The sequence below is a fragment of the Anas acuta genome, chromosome Z, assembly GCF_963932015.1.
Source record: "Anas acuta chromosome Z, bAnaAcu1.1, whole genome shotgun sequence".
NCBI classification, from domain to species: domain Eukaryota; kingdom Metazoa; phylum Chordata; class Aves; order Anseriformes; family Anatidae; genus Anas; species Anas acuta.
Window position 1 is genome coordinate 60,084,440 of NC_089017.1, and position 18,887 is coordinate 60,103,326.

At 38.3% G+C, this 18,887-nt stretch overlaps 1 protein-coding gene across 4 annotated transcripts in view; it reads right to left on the bottom strand.

Moving 5' to 3' along the window:
- The window catches only part of PRR16 (proline rich 16), a 164,514-nt gene that overhangs the window by 33,910 nt on the left and 111,717 nt on the right, over nt 1-18,887 (bottom strand). For all 4 annotated transcript variants that reach the window (XM_068667000.1, XM_068666999.1, XM_068666998.1 and 1 more), the window contains one exon: nt 17,228-18,105. In XM_068667000.1, the coding sequence (XP_068523101.1) occupies nt 17,362-18,105 (744 nt within the window). In that variant the 3' untranslated portion in view covers nt 17,228-17,361. The remainder of the gene's footprint in view (nt 1-17,227; nt 18,106-18,887) is intronic.

Here is an 18,887-nt window from a genome sequence, read left to right on the forward strand (position 1 = left end):
TTGCAGTGAACACTGTCATACTTGGCTTGTATACCACAGTGAAAAATTCAAATATAAATGATAATAAAACAAAATGTAAATATGCCTGCTTTAAGATGAAGTCAATGTTAACTATTGGCATTCAGATGAAGGCTGCATTCTTATTTTTCTAATAGTATCTCATCCTGTCACTAAGATAATATCCTTCTCATATTTTCATGAAAATACATGTTATTCACTATATTCTATTAAAAGATTTTTCTAATTAGAACGGTGTTTTGCAATATTGTAAGAAAATGGTCCTTTCAGCAAGACTGTTTTTCCAGTTTCTGAAAAACACAGTTTCAAATAGTACAGCTAGTCTCCAAATAGTGTATAATTATTACATGTTTGCAAGTTAGACATACTCTTGAAATACTACTCTTGTATTTAAAAATCAGGTCACCACAAAAATAAAAATAAACAATCACTCTGTTAGGTATTCAGGATGATATTCATTTTGTTTTAATTTCCCAGTAACATATTATCAATGAGGTTGCAAAAATTTCAAGTATGACAATGAACACATCATCACAATTTGGCTTATGTAGGCTTGGGGACCTAAACAAGTTTTTCTGCGTGGACTGGTAACCAATAACTCCAATCAGTTATCACTGCAATGCAGATAAGCACACAAGGTATCCCATATCAGTTCTTGGAGGAGCCTCACTATTTCTGTTTTGAATCATGACACTTTTTTTACTTTGACTTTTTGTCAAAAAGTGCAGGAGCACTGAATCTTTTTTGGATGAATCTCCAGCGCAATTTTTTCAGTAATTATTGCTGATATTATCGCTTCCCTTCCTGGGAAGGGACAATCCTGCTTATATGTACAGACAAGATGCTGAAGAGCAGTCCTGCAGAAAGGGATCTGGGGTGTGTTTAACTGACTTCAAACTGAACTTGAGCCAGCAGTGTGCCTTGGCAGGCAAGTGAGCCAACCATACCCTGGGGTGCATCAGGGACAGCATTGCCAGCCAGGTGAGGGAAGGAATTGTCCCACTCTGCTCTGTGCTGGTGCAGCTCCACCTTGAGTGTGTGCAGTTTTGGGCACTGTGTGCAGTTTTGAGTACCACAGTATAAGACGGATATAAAAGTATTAGAGAGTGAACAAATGAAGGGCAACAAAGATGGTGAAGGGTCTAGAGGGGAAGATGTATGAGGAGTGGCTGAAGTCACTTGGTTTGTTTAACCTGGAAGAGACAGGGAAGAGCTCATTGTGGTCTACAACTTCCTCATGAGGGAGAGCAGAGTGGCAGGCACTGCTCTCAGGACAGTGGCAGGTTCTGAGGGAATGGCTTGAAGCTGTGATAGGGGAGGTTCAGGCTGGATTATCAGGAAAAGGCTTTTCACCAAGAGAGTGGCTGGGCACTAAAACAGGCTCCCAGGTCACAGCACCAAGCTTGCCAGAGTTCAGGAAGCATTTGGACAATGCTCTCAAACACCTGATTTTTATTTATTTATTTATTTTTTTAGTGGTCCTTTAGGGATCTAGGAGTTGGACTTGAAGATCCTTGTGGGTCCCTTACAAATCAGATGTTCTATGATTCTATGATATGTTTAACTAAATATCAGTCAAATAATTACTCGTTTGATAGTTATTCCCATTTTTTGGGAGGTTACTTTTTTGCTAGTAATTCAATTGTCCGAATCTATAAGGGGATGACAAGGTGGCATGTATTGAAGCATTTTAAACAGCCTAAAATACACTAAATACACTTTATATATCATTAAAAAAAAAAAAAAAAAAAGTCCTGGATATTCTTGTTTTGTTGTTTTTTTTTTTTTGTTTTGTTTTGTTTTGTTTTGTTTTTCTGGTTGGTTTTAGACAGAAAGAACACAAACTGAAAATTAAAGAACAATTAAAAGAGACAAAACCACCTTCTATTTATTCTTGGTAGGAGAATAAAATATAAGTAAATTAAAAAAAAAGAAATCCACCAACAAGCCCTTAGCAGGAAAAAAAATTAAAGCTTGACCACTACCTTATTAATGCAAAGATGACTATTTTTTTTCCTGCTGTTATTCACTACTTTATCGGCATTATGACAAACTGGTACAGAAATACGTTATACATTTCTTAGAAGTTGCAAACTAGTTTCCCTTAATTTTAATGAAGAAGTGCATTTTATTAGAAGGATTGCTCAAATCACATTGTAACTCAAATTCATTTTTTTGATTATATCTTCTCCTCAGCTACACTGACTAAGGCATACCATTTGCAATAAATCATGGTATGTATATATCAAAACATTTCTCCTGCATCCTTACATGCTTTTTAGATACTAGCAAAGCCAAGACAGAAATCTACATCCATGTGACTGATGCTCATTCTTTTTCATCCTTGTATAGTAAAATCAAAAGAAGCACATAGCCTTAGATGTTCACTTTTAATAAAGCAGTCATTAGGTCTGTTTTTGATTTAGTATAAATATAAACCCAGTGTCCAAAAGGAAAGAAAAAGAAAATATTTCTCCTATTTCACTGACAATCTCATGCCTGTCCGTAGATCACTTCCTACTTTGCATCAACATCAGTTTTGAGGAAAAAAAAATAAAATAAAATAAAAAAATCAGGCAGCTTTGATTTCCCATATGGTTCACTGCTTCATCACAAAAAAAATGTCTGTGGTTGACTCATTGTAGGGGCTGGCACAAGAATGAGCAGCTAAAATGGGTTAGGATTGTTTTTCAGAAACAATGCTGGATAAAGTGCATACTAAATAACATCAGCACTGGGAATTGAGGAGCATTTGTCTATGGCCACATCCACAGGCTGATTCTGAGGCTGATTCCTAGACAGCCAAATAGCACTTCGGCTGCCAAAAGGATTTGTCACTACAGATGATCTCTGTTGCGGATTTCATACTGATACCAGAAATATGTCTGATTCTGAAATAATCATTTTAAAAGGTAGAGAGGCACATCCAAGTACATCCATAAAAGTCATCCAACCCCTTAATTTCAAGCCACCACATAAGTAGAAGCATTTTATTAATACTGTGCACTGAGTTGTGTCTGTTCTTGAAATCCAAAGTTTTAATTTTCCATTTCTTCTGGCATGCTTAACTGCTATTCTCATCTCTTTTCTTTGTCAAGTACAAAATTGCACTTGCTGGAAACATCAGAAAATTATATATTTCATCTGTCTTTTAATGAAAGGTGCAACTGCTCATCTAATGGCTAGCAGGGAGTGTTAGAGTAAATTACTTTGCCCTCTTGCTTATCACTGTAGATCTTCAAAGTGATTTCCTCAGAATTTGTATGTCCGTTTTTAAGACATGTTCAATTTTAATTTACAAACTTTGTCATATGGATCACTGACTACATTTCTAAGTAAGCTGCTTCATAGCTACATGCCTCACTGCATAGATTATTTCTAGTCTGATTGTATTAACTTGGACAAGAACACCTTGTGTTTTTACTATATGCATGGGCCCTCTGTTATTGGAAACCTTATTTCTATTGAGTTCATGAGTGAGCCTCTTTCTAATCCTTTAAACTCACATCTACAAATTTTAACATCCAGTAAGGTTTTAAGAATATGAAATCACAAATTTATTTTTTTTATTATATTTTCTGAAGATCAATAATAAAGACAGTTTTCCAGTAACAGCATCACTAGATCTTCATGGAACCATAGAATCATAGAATGGCTCAGATTGGAAGTGACTTTAAAGATCACCCAGTTCCAACTCCCTTGCCATGGGTAGGGGCACCTTCCACTAGACCAGGTTGCTCAGGGCTTTGTCCAACCTGGTCTTGAACACATCCAGGGATGGGGCATCCACAACCTCTCTGGGCAACCTGTTACAATGCCTTACCACCCTCTAAGTGAATAATTTCCTCATAACCTCTAATCTTGGCACTCATAGACACCACTTTTGCTGCTCAACCTGCTCATCAAGGTTAGTAATGCTAGGAATCAATGCTTCAGTGTACAGCCATTAAAGTGAGCATGTCTAAGCCAAATAGCCAAGATATAGTATTTTACCACATTAAAATCCTGTCAGAGCAGCTCTGTGTTAAATACTTCTCCGAAGGCCAGTAACAGGGTATATTTGCCATCTGTTTTTAGTATCTGGTGTAGTAACCACTCATCATATTTTTTTCCTAGTACCACCTATTTTTGCTTCACAGCTCACAGAGTTTTTTAGCCCACAGATTAAACACTCCTGTCCTTATTTTAGCCAGTTGACTTTAGTATTGCAATGGTTGTGATCTATGAATAAACCTCTCTTTGAAAGATGTCTTCTGGACTAGTAAATACAAAAAAAAAAAAAAAAAGGAGATGTTCACTTACTCAAAGAAGTAATTCTTTGCCTATCTAACAAGACAGCAACACTACTAGCTAACATACTACCACTGAATAAATACATTACTATAGACATATTATGACTTAGGTAAAATTGCGTCAACATATTTTTGGGTGATCTTCTAAAAGTTCCTGAAGAGGAACCATTTACCTCTATCCTAGGAAATGAGCCAGGACAACATTTATATTGTGCCCACAGAAGCTCAGTACTGCACATCTTTGCACCAAAGTGATCCTGCAATCCACTATTTTTCATGATTCTTAATCACAATTTAACCACCTCCCCTGTCATCACAAATCAAGTAGAAGTGCTGATGTGATCAAATTACTTTTACCAGTCCCGTATCAAGCCCCTGCTTTCCAAAGCATGAGAACCACCCACCATTAAAGATGAGCAAGAGCCAAAATGGGGACAAGAACAAGAATAATGCTTTGAAGTGCACCTGCAGCAAGACCAGGGTTAATAATGGACTCTGAAGCAGTTTGGTTGAGAAGTTTGGTTGTGTTCAGACATGAAGACAACATAAGCAGTCCGGTAGTGCCTGAGATGCTATTCCAGCCACCGCAGTTTGAGAAGAATGGGCAGTGGGTGGCAACCTGACAGAGACACACAGAAACACACTGTTCTCTCAGGATAATTCAACTGAAGTGTCACCAGATTCACACACCTACCCCAGATCCAGGCTGCACTGAAAAGCTGCCTGATAGATGTACACCAAAGACACATGATCACGGAATGACAGCCATACAAATAACACCCATCCCATCAAACAAAGGGAAGTCAAAACCCACCACCCACTTCCAAAGTCTCAACCTAGTCTAGCTGCATAGGGTTGATATCAGTAAGGTTTTCTCTATCCTGTATCCTGCAGTACAACATAAACCTTTGTATTTTTAACAGATTGCTGTCGTGAAGCTAAAATAGAATGTATATGCTATTATGTCCTTTTACTGCTTCCCACTTTTGACACCTATTCAGCACCTTTTCCATAATGAATAGAATGAAATTGCCTAAAAACCAATGTTAAAAATAAACCCAGGGCACAGAATGGGAGGTGCAGGGCAGTCCCTGTGGCTGAGGGACAGTCTTTCCCTCTGGCAAGCCAAATGGCCCAGGGGAGCCAGCCCCAGAAAAGGGGCCCTCAGCCCCCCCCCAACGCTCATCCTTGTCCATGTGAGGGCATCTTCCAGGCCACTCCCAACATAGCCACCTTTGGCCATGTGTGGGCCAATCCATCAGAGAGGCTTGCTGAGGTCACAGTGGCCTCCACTGCCCTGCCTTTGCTGCAGGCCCTATAAAACAGGACCCCTGCAGCTGGCCCACCATTCGCTGAGGATCTAGGCCCTCTGACTGCCAGCTTGTGTGGCAGGAAGAAGACTAGAAACAGCAAAGCAAGCAGCAGGCCTCCTTGGTGTGCAAGGACAGTGATGTAGTCCAGTGAAGCACCAAGAAGGAATGCATCTAACCAGAATACCAGCAGTACCATTGGCATCACAACAATGCAAGGAACAGGACAGCCCCTCAAACACACAGTGACAGGGGGCATGGGCCTTACCATAGGAGCAGCAGTGATGTGGAATGAAGGCAGGAGCATCAGGCAGACAGCCACAGGGAGCAGAGGCACACCCATAGTCCAGAGCACAGTGCAGGACTCAGTAATGGCCGTAAACCAGATGGCACCATCGGACCCATGCATTAAAAGTAAGCCAACAGTGGCATGGGACTGAGGTGTGGAACTGGACAACCGCCTGGTTCAGCACCCTGGCCTGAAAACATTCCTGATGGAAGGCATCCTGTTTGGGCAGTCCCAGGCAAGGACTGGCTTAGCCTTCTGCCTAACACCATGGAGCCCATGGAGCTGGATCCACCAGATATGGAGGAACGGATGGAAGCGGATCCACCTCTGCCAGAACAGACCTGGGACTCCTGTGGCATGTCTTTGTGCTCTGCCATCCAAGAGCACCTACAGCATCGCAGGAGTTCCCAACAAGCCCCCTACTTGCTGCTCAGGCTCCATTGCAAGCATTAGCTTGGAGCCACCAAACACCACAGACATCCTGCAGGCTTGCCTTCAAGGTGTCCAGGCAATAAACAGCTCTATTACTGATTCTCTGGGGTTATGTGATTGCTTTTTTTTTATTTTTTTTTTTTTGAAGGGAAGGGGGTGGCAGGGGAGAGAGAGGAATGGGCTAAAGTTGCACCAGGGGAGGTTTAAGTTGGATAAGAGGAAAAACTTCTTTTCCAAAAAGGTTGCAAGGTATTGGAATCAGCTGCCCAAGGAAGTGGTTGAGTCACCATCCCTGAAGGCCTTTAAAAGACGTTTAGATGTAGAGCTTAGTGATAAGGTTTAGTGAAGGACTTGTTAGTGTTAGGTCAGAGGTTGGACTAGGTGATCTTGAAGATCTCTTCCAACCTAGATGATTCTGTGATTCTGTGATTCTTTAAACTCTTTGTCCACCAAAACACTTGATTGTGCCCCAATACTGATGAAAACTGAGCTTTAAAAATGTTACATACAGCTAAATGTGAGAACTTTCTATTTTATCTCTTTAGATATCCTTTTATTCCTTTAGATCTTCAAATTAAAAATGTATTATATTAGAGGACAATATAGTCCTTAGAGTTTTAATACTTTCTTTTTCTTAAGTCAGCTAGTGTAAATTAACTTTGGGGATTTCCTGAATCTACACTAGTAAATTAGCTAGAGTCAGAGACTGTCATTATCCTTTTCTATCAGGAGTATTACACACTTGGAGCTTAAAACTTAGACAACTGGAGACTTTATTTAAATGAAATAAATTAAGCACTTTTTTCTTTGCATTTTAAAATACCAGAGCTATGTCATTTTAAACACCTGATTCCTTGTTTCCCTTCAATGAAATTTCTAAGCATATTTAAATCCTATCAATGAATATATTTTAAGAGATATTTGGTAATCATGTATTGGGATATTTGTATTACACAAGGCTTTCTTTCCCTCATTTTGCTGCTTGGCACTGGACACACATCAAATATTATTGGTTTTTAGAAAAGGGTGAAAAAATAATGAAGGGTTGATTTCCAGTACAAAATAAAACTAGAATTACAAGTTTGTATACCACATCCTGTTAACATACATTCGGGAAATAAGGACCGATGTGAGAACAGCAAAGAATCCTGTGCCTCACTGAACAAACACACAAGGCAATTTTCAGATTTGCAAAGAGTCCCTCTGTAAAATTTTCTTGCCCACGGTATATGCTGCCTAGAAAACTTCACTGAACAAGAGCTAGGATTACTTCTATTGGTATGGAATTATAACATTTTAAATGTTTTCTTTCACTGTAGAACAATGGAGAATTATTACAAAATTCATAGAAACAAAAGTAACTTTAAACTTGTTTCAGAAAATAAGTGTTTTGTTTCAATCTTTTCAAAAATTTACTACTATTAGCAATAACAACAGACCTCTTGAACTAGCAATACTTTGGTTGGAATTTTAGAGTCCTTGGAAATCTAGGTTCTTTAGTTTTCAGGCTAAAATCAGACTCCAGAAAGCCATGCCTATTCTGACAAGGAACTACATAGGTTTCTGATGGAAAGCTTTCTATTTTTCAGTAAGGGGTCATAAAAGATGCCCTTTATCTCCCCCTCCTCCAGCATTCAAGTGTGAGGGACAGTGTCAGAAAATTAATTCTGAATATTTAGGTTGAAAAGCACTGACCATAAAGATGTGAATGTTTTCATGTGACAGATATATCAAGCAGAACTTCAATCTGTGAAATACAACACTTCAATTTGTGATAACCAGAAAGACCTAGTTTCAATCACCTACTCAGAATTAAATTCAGTGATAGCTCTCAGAGTGAAATTGGAAGTCCATTACTAGTCAAGGCATGCTAAAGGATGGAAGGTAATTTGTTCGCTCTCTTTGTTCAGTTTATGTCACTGACTGTTGATGATATATATGTTTCCAGCTAGAAGTGAACAAAGAGTATCTGAATATCCTTTGTAAACATTCTTACTGACATACCTAATAAACTTAATAATATTGATCAACATTAAATTAAGCTAAACAGAGGTGAACTTTATGCCATTCTCTCACTCATACACATTTATGGAGAAAGAAAGGGGAAAGCAGGAAAGAAAAAATTATGAAGGGTACAAAAAGCTAAACTTTCAGACTAACCTAAACACTTTATAATTCTGATATAATTAAACCCTGAGTTGAGCAAATTACAGGGTTTGTGTCTTCTGTAGTGCACTCGGGCACTGCTATCATATTATACTGACCTGCAGACCTGTCTGGCAAGGGATACTGAGACATAATGTCCCTTATAAATCTGATTTAGCTTCAGGTCCAGAAATGCCGCAAGGCTAGGAACAGTCAGTCCAATAAGAAGTTTGTTGTTGCCTGCCAGTGCTCCTCATGGGCATTGCCGCTATGCATCATACCTAGTTTCATGTTATACCTTAAGGGCAAGTCCCAGCGATATGAAATTCTTACTATAATATTAGTATCTTCTTTTCCATTTATCATCTTCCTCTCCCATTGGACAGCATTTAAAGCACTTACCCATATTTTTCTTTTATTTGCTATGTGCAATTAAATTTCTTGTTTTCTATGCATTCATTACTGGGCTCCATATTCAATCCACACTACAGCTAATTGTGAAAGTTCTGTTGAAAAGTTCTATGAAAGTTCTATCACTTTGCTTTTTGGGTTATTTCTCTACTTTCAGTTCTAGCACAGAAACAGGCTTTTAATGAGTGTATCACCATTATTGCTCAGCTATATCGTAAATAGCAAAAGTGACTTTTAATCATTTCTTTAGTCATTGATGTAAAAAGTGATAAGCATCTCAAACACTTTCTAGGTAATGCAGTACAAGTTAAGGTATCAGCAGATTTATTTATGAACAATTCTTAATAACAATGAACTTCAAAACTTATGGAATAAAATGAACCAGGTTTCAAGTAAAAGTCGATTTTAATGTTTCCAGCCTGCACTGGACAGTTTGGCTCTTTCATTTCCAATTCTGCCTGGACTACACACAGAGCTCCTTGTGCTCTAGAGACATTCCACAAACATGTGCATGTCTTCACTTTAAATAAATAAATGGATAGGTAGATTAAATAGATAGATAGATAGATAGATAGATAGATAGATAGAGAGATAGATAGATAGATAGAGGTTCACAGTGGCTTAAAAGAAAAAAAAAAAATCCAGTTAATTTCCTTCATGCATTTCATCAATATGGACTGATGTATTGCAATATTTCCTCATATGTGTGTTTTTACATACTATTTTGAAAGATCTGTTCTGTAGTTTTCAAGAGTAAATACTTGAAATTGTGAAGATCAGTGAGGTTTTTCTTTTACTTTACATTACCTTCAGCTAATCATTATTTCCTTATATTTGATTTGAAAATACTTGAAAATCTGATGTTTACCAATTTAGATGTCACTTGGAGAGTTTTTTTAAGAAGTAGGATGAAACTAGAATGTACTTATAGTGTGCAAGTGTACAAAAAAACTTTTTTATGTAGTAACAGAAGATTCTGCAACCTTTTTTTTTTCCATTTTTTTTCTTCTTTTTCCAAAGAATGTGCAAAGAAAAATGGGTTTGCTTCAGAAATGAACATACATTGTTGTCGGTTTTAGTTGTTCTCAATGACCAATGAACACAGTGTTTTGTCTCATGTGTGTCAGAGGCCCAAAATTAACTTTACAAATTTGAATTACATAATCATGTTGTAACCTGGTGGTCTTCTATGGTAGGCTTACAGCATTAATAGATAGGGGGAGAACAACCAACATCATTTACCTGGTCTTGTGCATTTGACACTATCCCAAATTATATCCTTGTCTTTAGATTAGAGAGACATGGATTTGAAGGATGGACCTCTCAGTGGGTAAGAAATTGGATGGGTGCACTCAAAGAGTTGTGGTCAATGTCCAGGTGCAGATCAGTAATGAATGGTGTTCTTTGGTGGTCAGTACCTGGACCAGAGCTATTTAACTTCCTTGTCAGTGACATGGACAGTGGAACTGAGTGCACCCTCAGCAAGTTTGCCAATGACACCAAGATATGTGGTACAGTCAATGCACTGGAGGGAAGGGATACCATTCAGAGGGGCCTGGACAGGCTGGAAAGGTGGGCCTGTGCAAACCTCATGAGGTTCAACAAGGCCAAGCGCCTTACACCTGGACTGGGGCAATCCCAAGCACAAATACAGGCTGGGTGGAGAATGGATTGAGAGCAGCTCTGAGGAGCGTTGTTGGTTGATGAGAAGCTCAATATAAGCCATCAATGTGCACTTGCAGCCCAGAAAGCCAACCGTATCCTGTGCTGCACCAAAAGCAAGGTGAGGGAGGGGATTCTCCACCTTTATTCTTCTCTTGTGAGACCCCACCAGGAGAACTGTATTCAGCTCTGGGGACCCCAGCACAAAAAGATGTGCATCTATTAGAACGAGCCCAAAGGAGGGCCACAAAGAAGATCAGAGGGATAGAGCACCTCTCCTATGAAGACAGGCTGAGGGAGTAAGGGTTGTTCAGCCTGGAAAAGAGAAAGCTCTGGGAAGACCTCATAGCAGCCTACCAGTACCTACAGAGGTCCAACAGGAAAGCTGGAGAGGGACACTTTGTCAAGGAGTCCAGTGATAGGAGAAAAAGCAACAGTTTTAAACAAAAAAAGGCTAGATTTAGATTAGATATTGAGAAGAAATTCTTTACTCAAAAGGTTTAGAGGCACTGGAACAGGTTGCCCAGAGAAGCTGTGGACGCCTTATCCATGAAAGTGTTCAATGCCAGGCTGGATGGGGGTTTGGGCAAACTGGTCTAGTCAGACGTGTCCCTGCCCATGGCAGAGAGTTGGAACTAGATGGTCTTTATGGTCCCTTCCAATCATATTCTATGATTTTGTGGTTCTAAATTGTGAAACCAAGGGAAAACAATCATCCATTACAATTACAGCATAGGATAGTTACTCCTTGGTGACAGAAGACAATGTAATTTGGCATTCCTTTATATATTCCTACACTGTACCTACAAAAATAAAATAGAGCTAAAAATAAAAATTTTATATTAATAGAGATTTATAAATATATTATCATCACAGTGACACTTATAAAGAAGATACTACCATCAAAAGGAGACTAACATGCATTAATAACTTATATGTGGCAACACTGAACTGGAAAGGAAATAAACACTTCTATGAAAAGCTCTGTCACTTTATTCTTGTTCTCTCATGTTTAAAACGATTCAAGTTTGAGTTTCAAGCAATTGTAATAACCCCACTTAAAGACAAACTTTGGGATTGGTTTAGTCAGAATCATGGAGACACTGCTGAAGAATTTACTTCAACATATTTGCTCAAAATTCTTTTTTCATATATTTTTTTTCCTTCGTATGTAAATGACATTTTTCCTTTTATTGCTTGCAAGACTGTAAAAGAGGTCAGTCAAAAAAATCAGGCAAACAGCATCAAGGGACAGATCTGAGATAAGAAAACTCTTATAAAAATATAATTTCATATTATGAACATAATTTACAGCCAACTGTGAAATAGATTGTGCTCTGTTCCTTCAAGAGTCTTAGCACATAAATATTACAGGATAAAATAAAAAAAATCTCTTCCTCTACAGAGGAGAAGAGACAGCAATTTCTGGAGTCCCTGTACTGCAAGCTCCTCTCATTATTTTCCCAAGTGAAGCAGCAAAATGGGCCTGATCTTACTCATTGTTTATAACACTGATGTTGACAGGCTGTTGGGTGCAGTTCATGTTGTATTTTTTAGTGGGCCAGATCTGACTTATTTCCACATCTTGCTACCTAAATATATATATTTATATATATACATACATATAATAAAAAAAGAAACAAACAAAAAAAAAAAAAAAAAAAAAAAAAACAAACACCACAAAAGATACAGTTATGTAAAAGAAAAACAACCCTGCAAAAAACGAAAGGTTCTAGTTCCACTTGGCCATGCCTGCATATGAGACTCTTGGCTTATAACCTGACATAAAACTGGTCATCTCAGCAGTAAGAAAACTGACTTAAAATTTCCAAAGATGAAACACATAGCACGCCAGGCACAGCCACGGCCTCACCTTCTTATGCTGCTGGAATAATGCAGCTTAGCTGACAGGCACTGCTACTTCTTAACCAAACCTCCCATGCCACAGAGCACCAGGACTTTGCCATTCATGAACAAATGTGAAAACACAGAGATCAGCAGCAGATTTGCAGAGATTGACATGAGCATGGGCCATCCTCCTGCAGCAAGACACATAGTCAAGCCCATTTATCCCAGCTGCTCGTGTGTCAACTAATGAGAGCTCTTTGACATCCAATGATGCCAGACATCAAACAATGCCAGATGTCAAATTGTTGATGATCAGGAATGTCAGTAACTTGCACATATTTCCCAGAGGTATCCCAAGATGGACTACCACACTTTGTCAAAATTACATATGGGGGAAAAGCTTGCTCTCCGCTTTTGGGCTCCTTTTCACCGCAAAACAACCCAGTGAGATAAAAACCCTGCTATTTTTTCTCCCATTAAAAGAGCAAACAAGCAAACAGAAACTGAACAAAATAAACCATTACCCCACAACTGTTCTGCAGCAAAGACAAGGCTGAACTGCGGCTTGCACGCAGTGCGCTGCTGCAAGCTGAGCCAGCAGCACCAGCACTGCTGCTGCCACTGCAGCTGTGAGCAGCATGGTCTGTGCCAACACATTCTGAATCGCTAGGATGATTTTACTATTTGCTATATGTCACACACTGACCTACAATGTACTACACAGAAGGCACCAAGTATTTTTCAGAGCCAAGTGTTCTAAACACTGTGCGTAACGCTGCTGACCATTGCACTTCTTTCACTGCATGCCTTTGTGCCTGTCTCACTTTTCCAATCTTACATCATTCTAAACAAGATGATTTTATTACTAGTTTGAAACACAACTGTAAACTTCATCAATGTTTTAGCAGTGGATACGTATTTTTCATACATACGTACACCCACCCCTTGAAAAAGTGTGGGGTGGGTGTACGTATACACAGCATATACACAAGAATGCTGCCTCTATAAATATATGTCCAATACTCAAGGACTAACTTAAGAATACATCAGCAGAGAGAGGTAGCAATCATAGCATGACTTTATCTCCACATGTAAATTCACCATTTGCAGTTTCACTGAAAGGAAAGCCATAATTAGAACATGGAAATATGGAGATATGGGCAGGTCCAGACAGCTTGCACAGCTCCCTCTGGTAATTAATGAATTCACACTATACTCACTTCAAAACTAATAATCAAGTTATCTTTAAGAAGTTAACAAAAGCTGTATTCTACACTACCTACTGCATATAAAATTTTAAATAAAATATTGATCTCATCATAAAAAAAGGAGGCTGAAGACTTGAAATCTGCTTCTGTGATCAATGAAAGCTGTGTTGAAAGGAGTAACAACTCAGGAAGACAAGAGAGAAGGAAGAACAGTGATTTTTATGAAGTGATAAAAAGATCAGCAATCTTTTTGAAGAGTTCTACCATAGATCCTTAAGATGGATTGTTACTCAATTTTGCAGTCCTGGTGTTCCTTTCTTACTAAGCACTCGTATGCTAGCTGCTTTTTAATCACTGCCATTATTACAAAATAAGATATTTACACTGTTTTTTTCCATCCTCCTAAGCTTGCCACATTCATTAAATTGATAGAAAATACTTTCTCTTTCTATTTACCTCTGAGATGTCCAGATCCAGACAATTCAAACTTTAAAATAATATTGGGGAATCAAAGATGAGCAGAACTCTGAAATTATGGTAAATATTGCATTAAAGCTCTGAATACTGTTAATGGCCTTTCAGTTCTTCAGTATATAATACATAAAGTTCAGTACAGAAATACAGCATATTAACATCTGTGCAGAACATTAAATACAATCTCAATGAAATTATATTTAAGTTTCAAGGGCAGAGAACTGCTGTCTGATTCTGGTTAGATTATTGCGTTTTGCACAGGAGTGAAACATCCTATGTTACAGGTGTTCAGAAATGCTTCACAGAGATTACATTCCTAATTTAAATGTAAAAATCACCGTTGGTTGAATGTAGTATTGCATTCTTTCTGATGCCATTTTAATTAATTTTCTAGACAGCACTGCAAAGCTCAAAGTTAATTGTTTCAAATGCCTTTCAAGCATACCTGTTTTAAACTGGATTTTATTCTGCCATGTTAATACTGTGAAAATATTCTACTGATAAAACTACCTCCCAGTATGACACACAGGTCACAGAGGTTCTCATTAAAACAGAAGAATTGGTTCATCTCTGGAAGCATGATGAACAGAAAACCTGGAACACTTTGGTTCATTAAAGATAGCCTGGATTAGCAAACTACCTGGAAAAAAAAAAAAAAAAAGCTGTAAAAAGCTTCACACTTCTAAGTTGTTATTTTTGTTTGTTTGTTTGTTTGTTTGTTTGTTTTGTTTTGTTTATGGCCAAAAGCAGCATTACATTTGAAAAGGTGCATACACAGTACTTCACAGTACTTTTCCACCCATCAAAATGCATAAATCATTTTTTCCACAGTTTGTGAAATGGTATTAAAGTGGCATGGTGAAATAGAAAAGAAAACATTCTGAAAGAGGAGAGCAAGTGAGATATGGAACATGTAGGAGAACAAAACTGAACATGAAATACCTAGGTTTAATTAGCAGAATACAAAAGCCAATCCTGAGTTAGCTGCCACTTTCCAGAGCTGAGAACTATAAACAAAACATTGCAATGAAACTGTAACTTGGATGCATATCAAAGCATATCCACAGAGTACAGTATCTTTATTTGGAGATACTAATACATTCATGAGTTTCCGACAAGCCCCGGACAGAACACAGAGGAGAAATTCTGTGCACTGCTATCACAGATTAGTTTATATTGTAAAACACTGAGCCAAGTGAGGTAAGATACATGCAGCGTACCCTCTCGCTTACAATTATTCACTGTTATTTTCCTAAATTTAAGATGACAGAGAAATATTTTATATTATATATGGAAGGTTTGACTTGCATTATCCAATAATTTCTTGTACACAACAGCTCTTTTAAGAAGGAAAAAAATATTAAACCATTTAAAAGGATTGATATATGTTCCCCTCTGCAGTGATAAAATCATCATGATGGTCAGTTTTCTTGAAAAACTGAAGCTATACAATGCAGATATGTAGATACATCCCCACACTGTTTCAATGAATTTAGAAGAGATTTTCCATGTAAAAGGCAGGGCATGAGCTTAATCCATGCAACAGAAGCTTAACTCAGGCAGCACAGATCTCGTGCATACATAGAACAACTTACTGCCTTCTCCTACAGGTGCTAGGACTTCACTTGGCAATAACCCCCATAAAATTAAATGTAGTCAAACAATGCAAAACTTGTGGTGCATCATGAAAAGCATGTGGGGAGCACTTAGGGAAAGCATGAATATTTGCACAATATACAATCTTTGCTCATTGTAGAAGTTTTCAAAGGTAATTATCTGTTAAAATTTTTGTTATGATTATTATTATTTTGGTTTAAATACTCTAAATGTGCTACAGTGTGTGTATATAGGGAAACTACATGTACAGCTTGATGATTTTTTTTTCCAATTAAATTCCTGTTACTGCATGTAAGTGGAAATTCAGATTTAAAAAATCTGTTTTCTGTCATAATACCCTAGAGAAGCCAACCTGGATCAAACCATAGAGTGTGTTTTACATTTCAACTGAAAAAAATATTAATAAAAAAAAAAAAAACAACCAACAACAACAACAAAAAAACCTGCTTTTATATAGCATCTGCTGTTGGGCCATTTGAGATCCTAATTAAGCACAACTTTGTAAATAACAGATTCATCATCAGATTTTCTTCACTGATTGGATGGGTTTTAACTTTAGGTACCAACAATTCTCTCTGTGAGAATAAAAGAAGGTTCTTTCAAAATATAATTAAAAACACTGAGGACTTTTTTCATCTAGTAAGAATATTAATTGGGTTCACCATCAAAATGTGATAACATGAACAATATCTTGTTTTGCATGTTAATGCTTCATAATTGCACAGAGCTTTTCAACTTCAAAGCTCTTTACAAGAATTAAGTAGATGTCCCTGGAGGCCTTAGGCAAAACTTTCTTTGCCTTCAAAAATAGATTTGCACCAGACAAAAAGCTTTGTAAAAAATGCAGGAGTGTGCTGTGTTGCTTTAATCTACAGTGGACATACATGTAAGTGAGATAAAATATTACTACCACTCTTCATGTGGAAGTAGTGGAAATAGAGGGGAACTGAATGAGACAGTCCCTGCTCCCTTGAAAGCTCCGTCCTCCTTGGTTGCAGCACATTGAACAAGTGAGAAATAAAATGTGAGATAACTTCCAAAGAAATGTCAACATACCTTTCAATTACTTCTTCACTCCCCTACCAAAGATCAAGCTGCATGTAAGTCTGATGATTGCCTACTATTGCACAGCTCCACACACAATGCCTTTGCTCAAGCAATCAGGTAGAGAGAAATGCTTTTGCTAGAATTCAGTCAAAAGTCATTATCCAGCACTCCACTTTGTTTCATCAAAATAACATTTTAAAACATAGTAGCTAGAAACAGAAAGTTTCCCCAAACCCTGAAGTTATTCCACTTACTTATTCCACTAAGTCCAGTGAAAATCTATCACAAATCACCACTCTGTATTTTCGAACTGAACTTTCTTTTCAGTTTTTTAAACCATGCCACAGATATGAAACTGCAATAGAAGTTTACAACCCATGCGCTGAATCCTGTGCATTTTTCAGTACCCTTTGCCATAATGATATTTTACAGTGACTACAAGTAAAATCAACAAGCACTCCTCTAAGTACTTACCATGTGATTTTTATGCCACTTCACTGGACACAGGGAGTAATACATAGGGTCTTTTTATTGCTCAAGTAGAAAGTGCTCATTACCTATTTATGTTTATATATAGGAAAAAACAGAGTTTTTTCAAGTGGCATACATCACACTGTTGTAGTGGTTGATTTTCTCAAGATGGTCTTCTGGGGTTTTGGCGCAGTTTGTGGAGGCACAGTCGCGGGTCTTGGAGGAGGAAAGCTATTACTGGAACTTATCCCCAACCCTCCATTTTCTAAGGGAAATGGAGGCAGTGGAGGCGGTGGAGGTGGCAGAGGAGGACACTGATGCGGCAGCTTTCCCACAAGACGGGCAGGCTCACTGTGCAAGTGCACCTCCCTGTTTTTAATGTTATACCGAACATCACAGTCTGGGCAATAACCGTGGTACTGCACTTTTTCATTAAATCGCACCCGTTCCCTTGCTCCTGGCTGAGGACACCGCTCTTTCTCAGGTCTATGCATTAGAGGCTGCATTGCAACTTTGTCCAAATTACTGTTCGGTATATAGCATGTATCTCCATTTGGGATGCGGTTGGGCCCATTTCTCAGCAGGGTACCATTAGTCTTGACAGGGTTGGCCGAAGGAGGCAGCCTTGAAGGCTCGTCACACTTGACAGGCGTCAGTCGTGGTGGAGGTGGGGGAGGATTTGGCTTCCGCAGCACAGTGAGGATAGCAGAGGGGTGCGCAGGGGGTTTGATGAGCGGAGCACTGCCCCGCACCTTGACCTTCTCCAAGCTGGAAGCTGTTGTGCTGCTGGAGCTGCTGTTAAGTGTGTCTGTTTTGGAGCTGTCCGTCATCTCATCCTCCAGCTGCAGGTCAGATGTCAGTGTGTCGATCTGGTCAACCACCTGCACAATGGCCAGAGAGAATACAGTGAGAAAAGCTTGTCCCTGCAAAGGCACAGAACAGAAGCACCCTCTGCAAACAGTTTTCTTCCTTCCCGGATCTGAAGTACACAATTTTTTAAACCACTTTTATTGTTATTATTATTACTTTGCCAACTTAACAATGGGATGGGTAGTTTGCTAGCTCAACAAGTGAATACAGAAGAAATACAACTTGAACCACTCCAGAATGAAATTCCATTTCTTTCCCTCTAGGGTTTACTTGGCAATATCATTGTACATGAACAGTAATCCTTCAGTAATATGTTTTGCCTTCCAGTGCAGGAGGAGACTGAATTATTTAACTTTAGCTTATACATGACAGTTTCTGAATCTAAATCTGCTGCAGAGTATTTTTCAGCTCTGATCTTTCACACAATCTAGATTTGCATACACGTCACTGTATCAGTGGTATTACACACCTACAATCTTAAGTTTGGTACACACTTTACTGGCTATTTTTTAACATAATTAAAGTAATGAGGAGCAACTACCCTCCTGTTTCAGACTGCCTTATCTGCTGTTATGAATTTTCCTTAAGATTGTTATCCTCTAAAGTAATCATGAAATAGCATTTGCTGCAGAGAAAAGGAAAAACAGCTTTATTTTTGAAGGTATAAGCATTCATTCACTCATGTATTTTACTTAATGATCTCGTCTACCACCTGTAATTATGTTTTGTTCATTTTTATAAAGCCTCGTCTCTTCTAGTCTTCCAGATTCCTTTTTTAGTCACTTTTATGTAG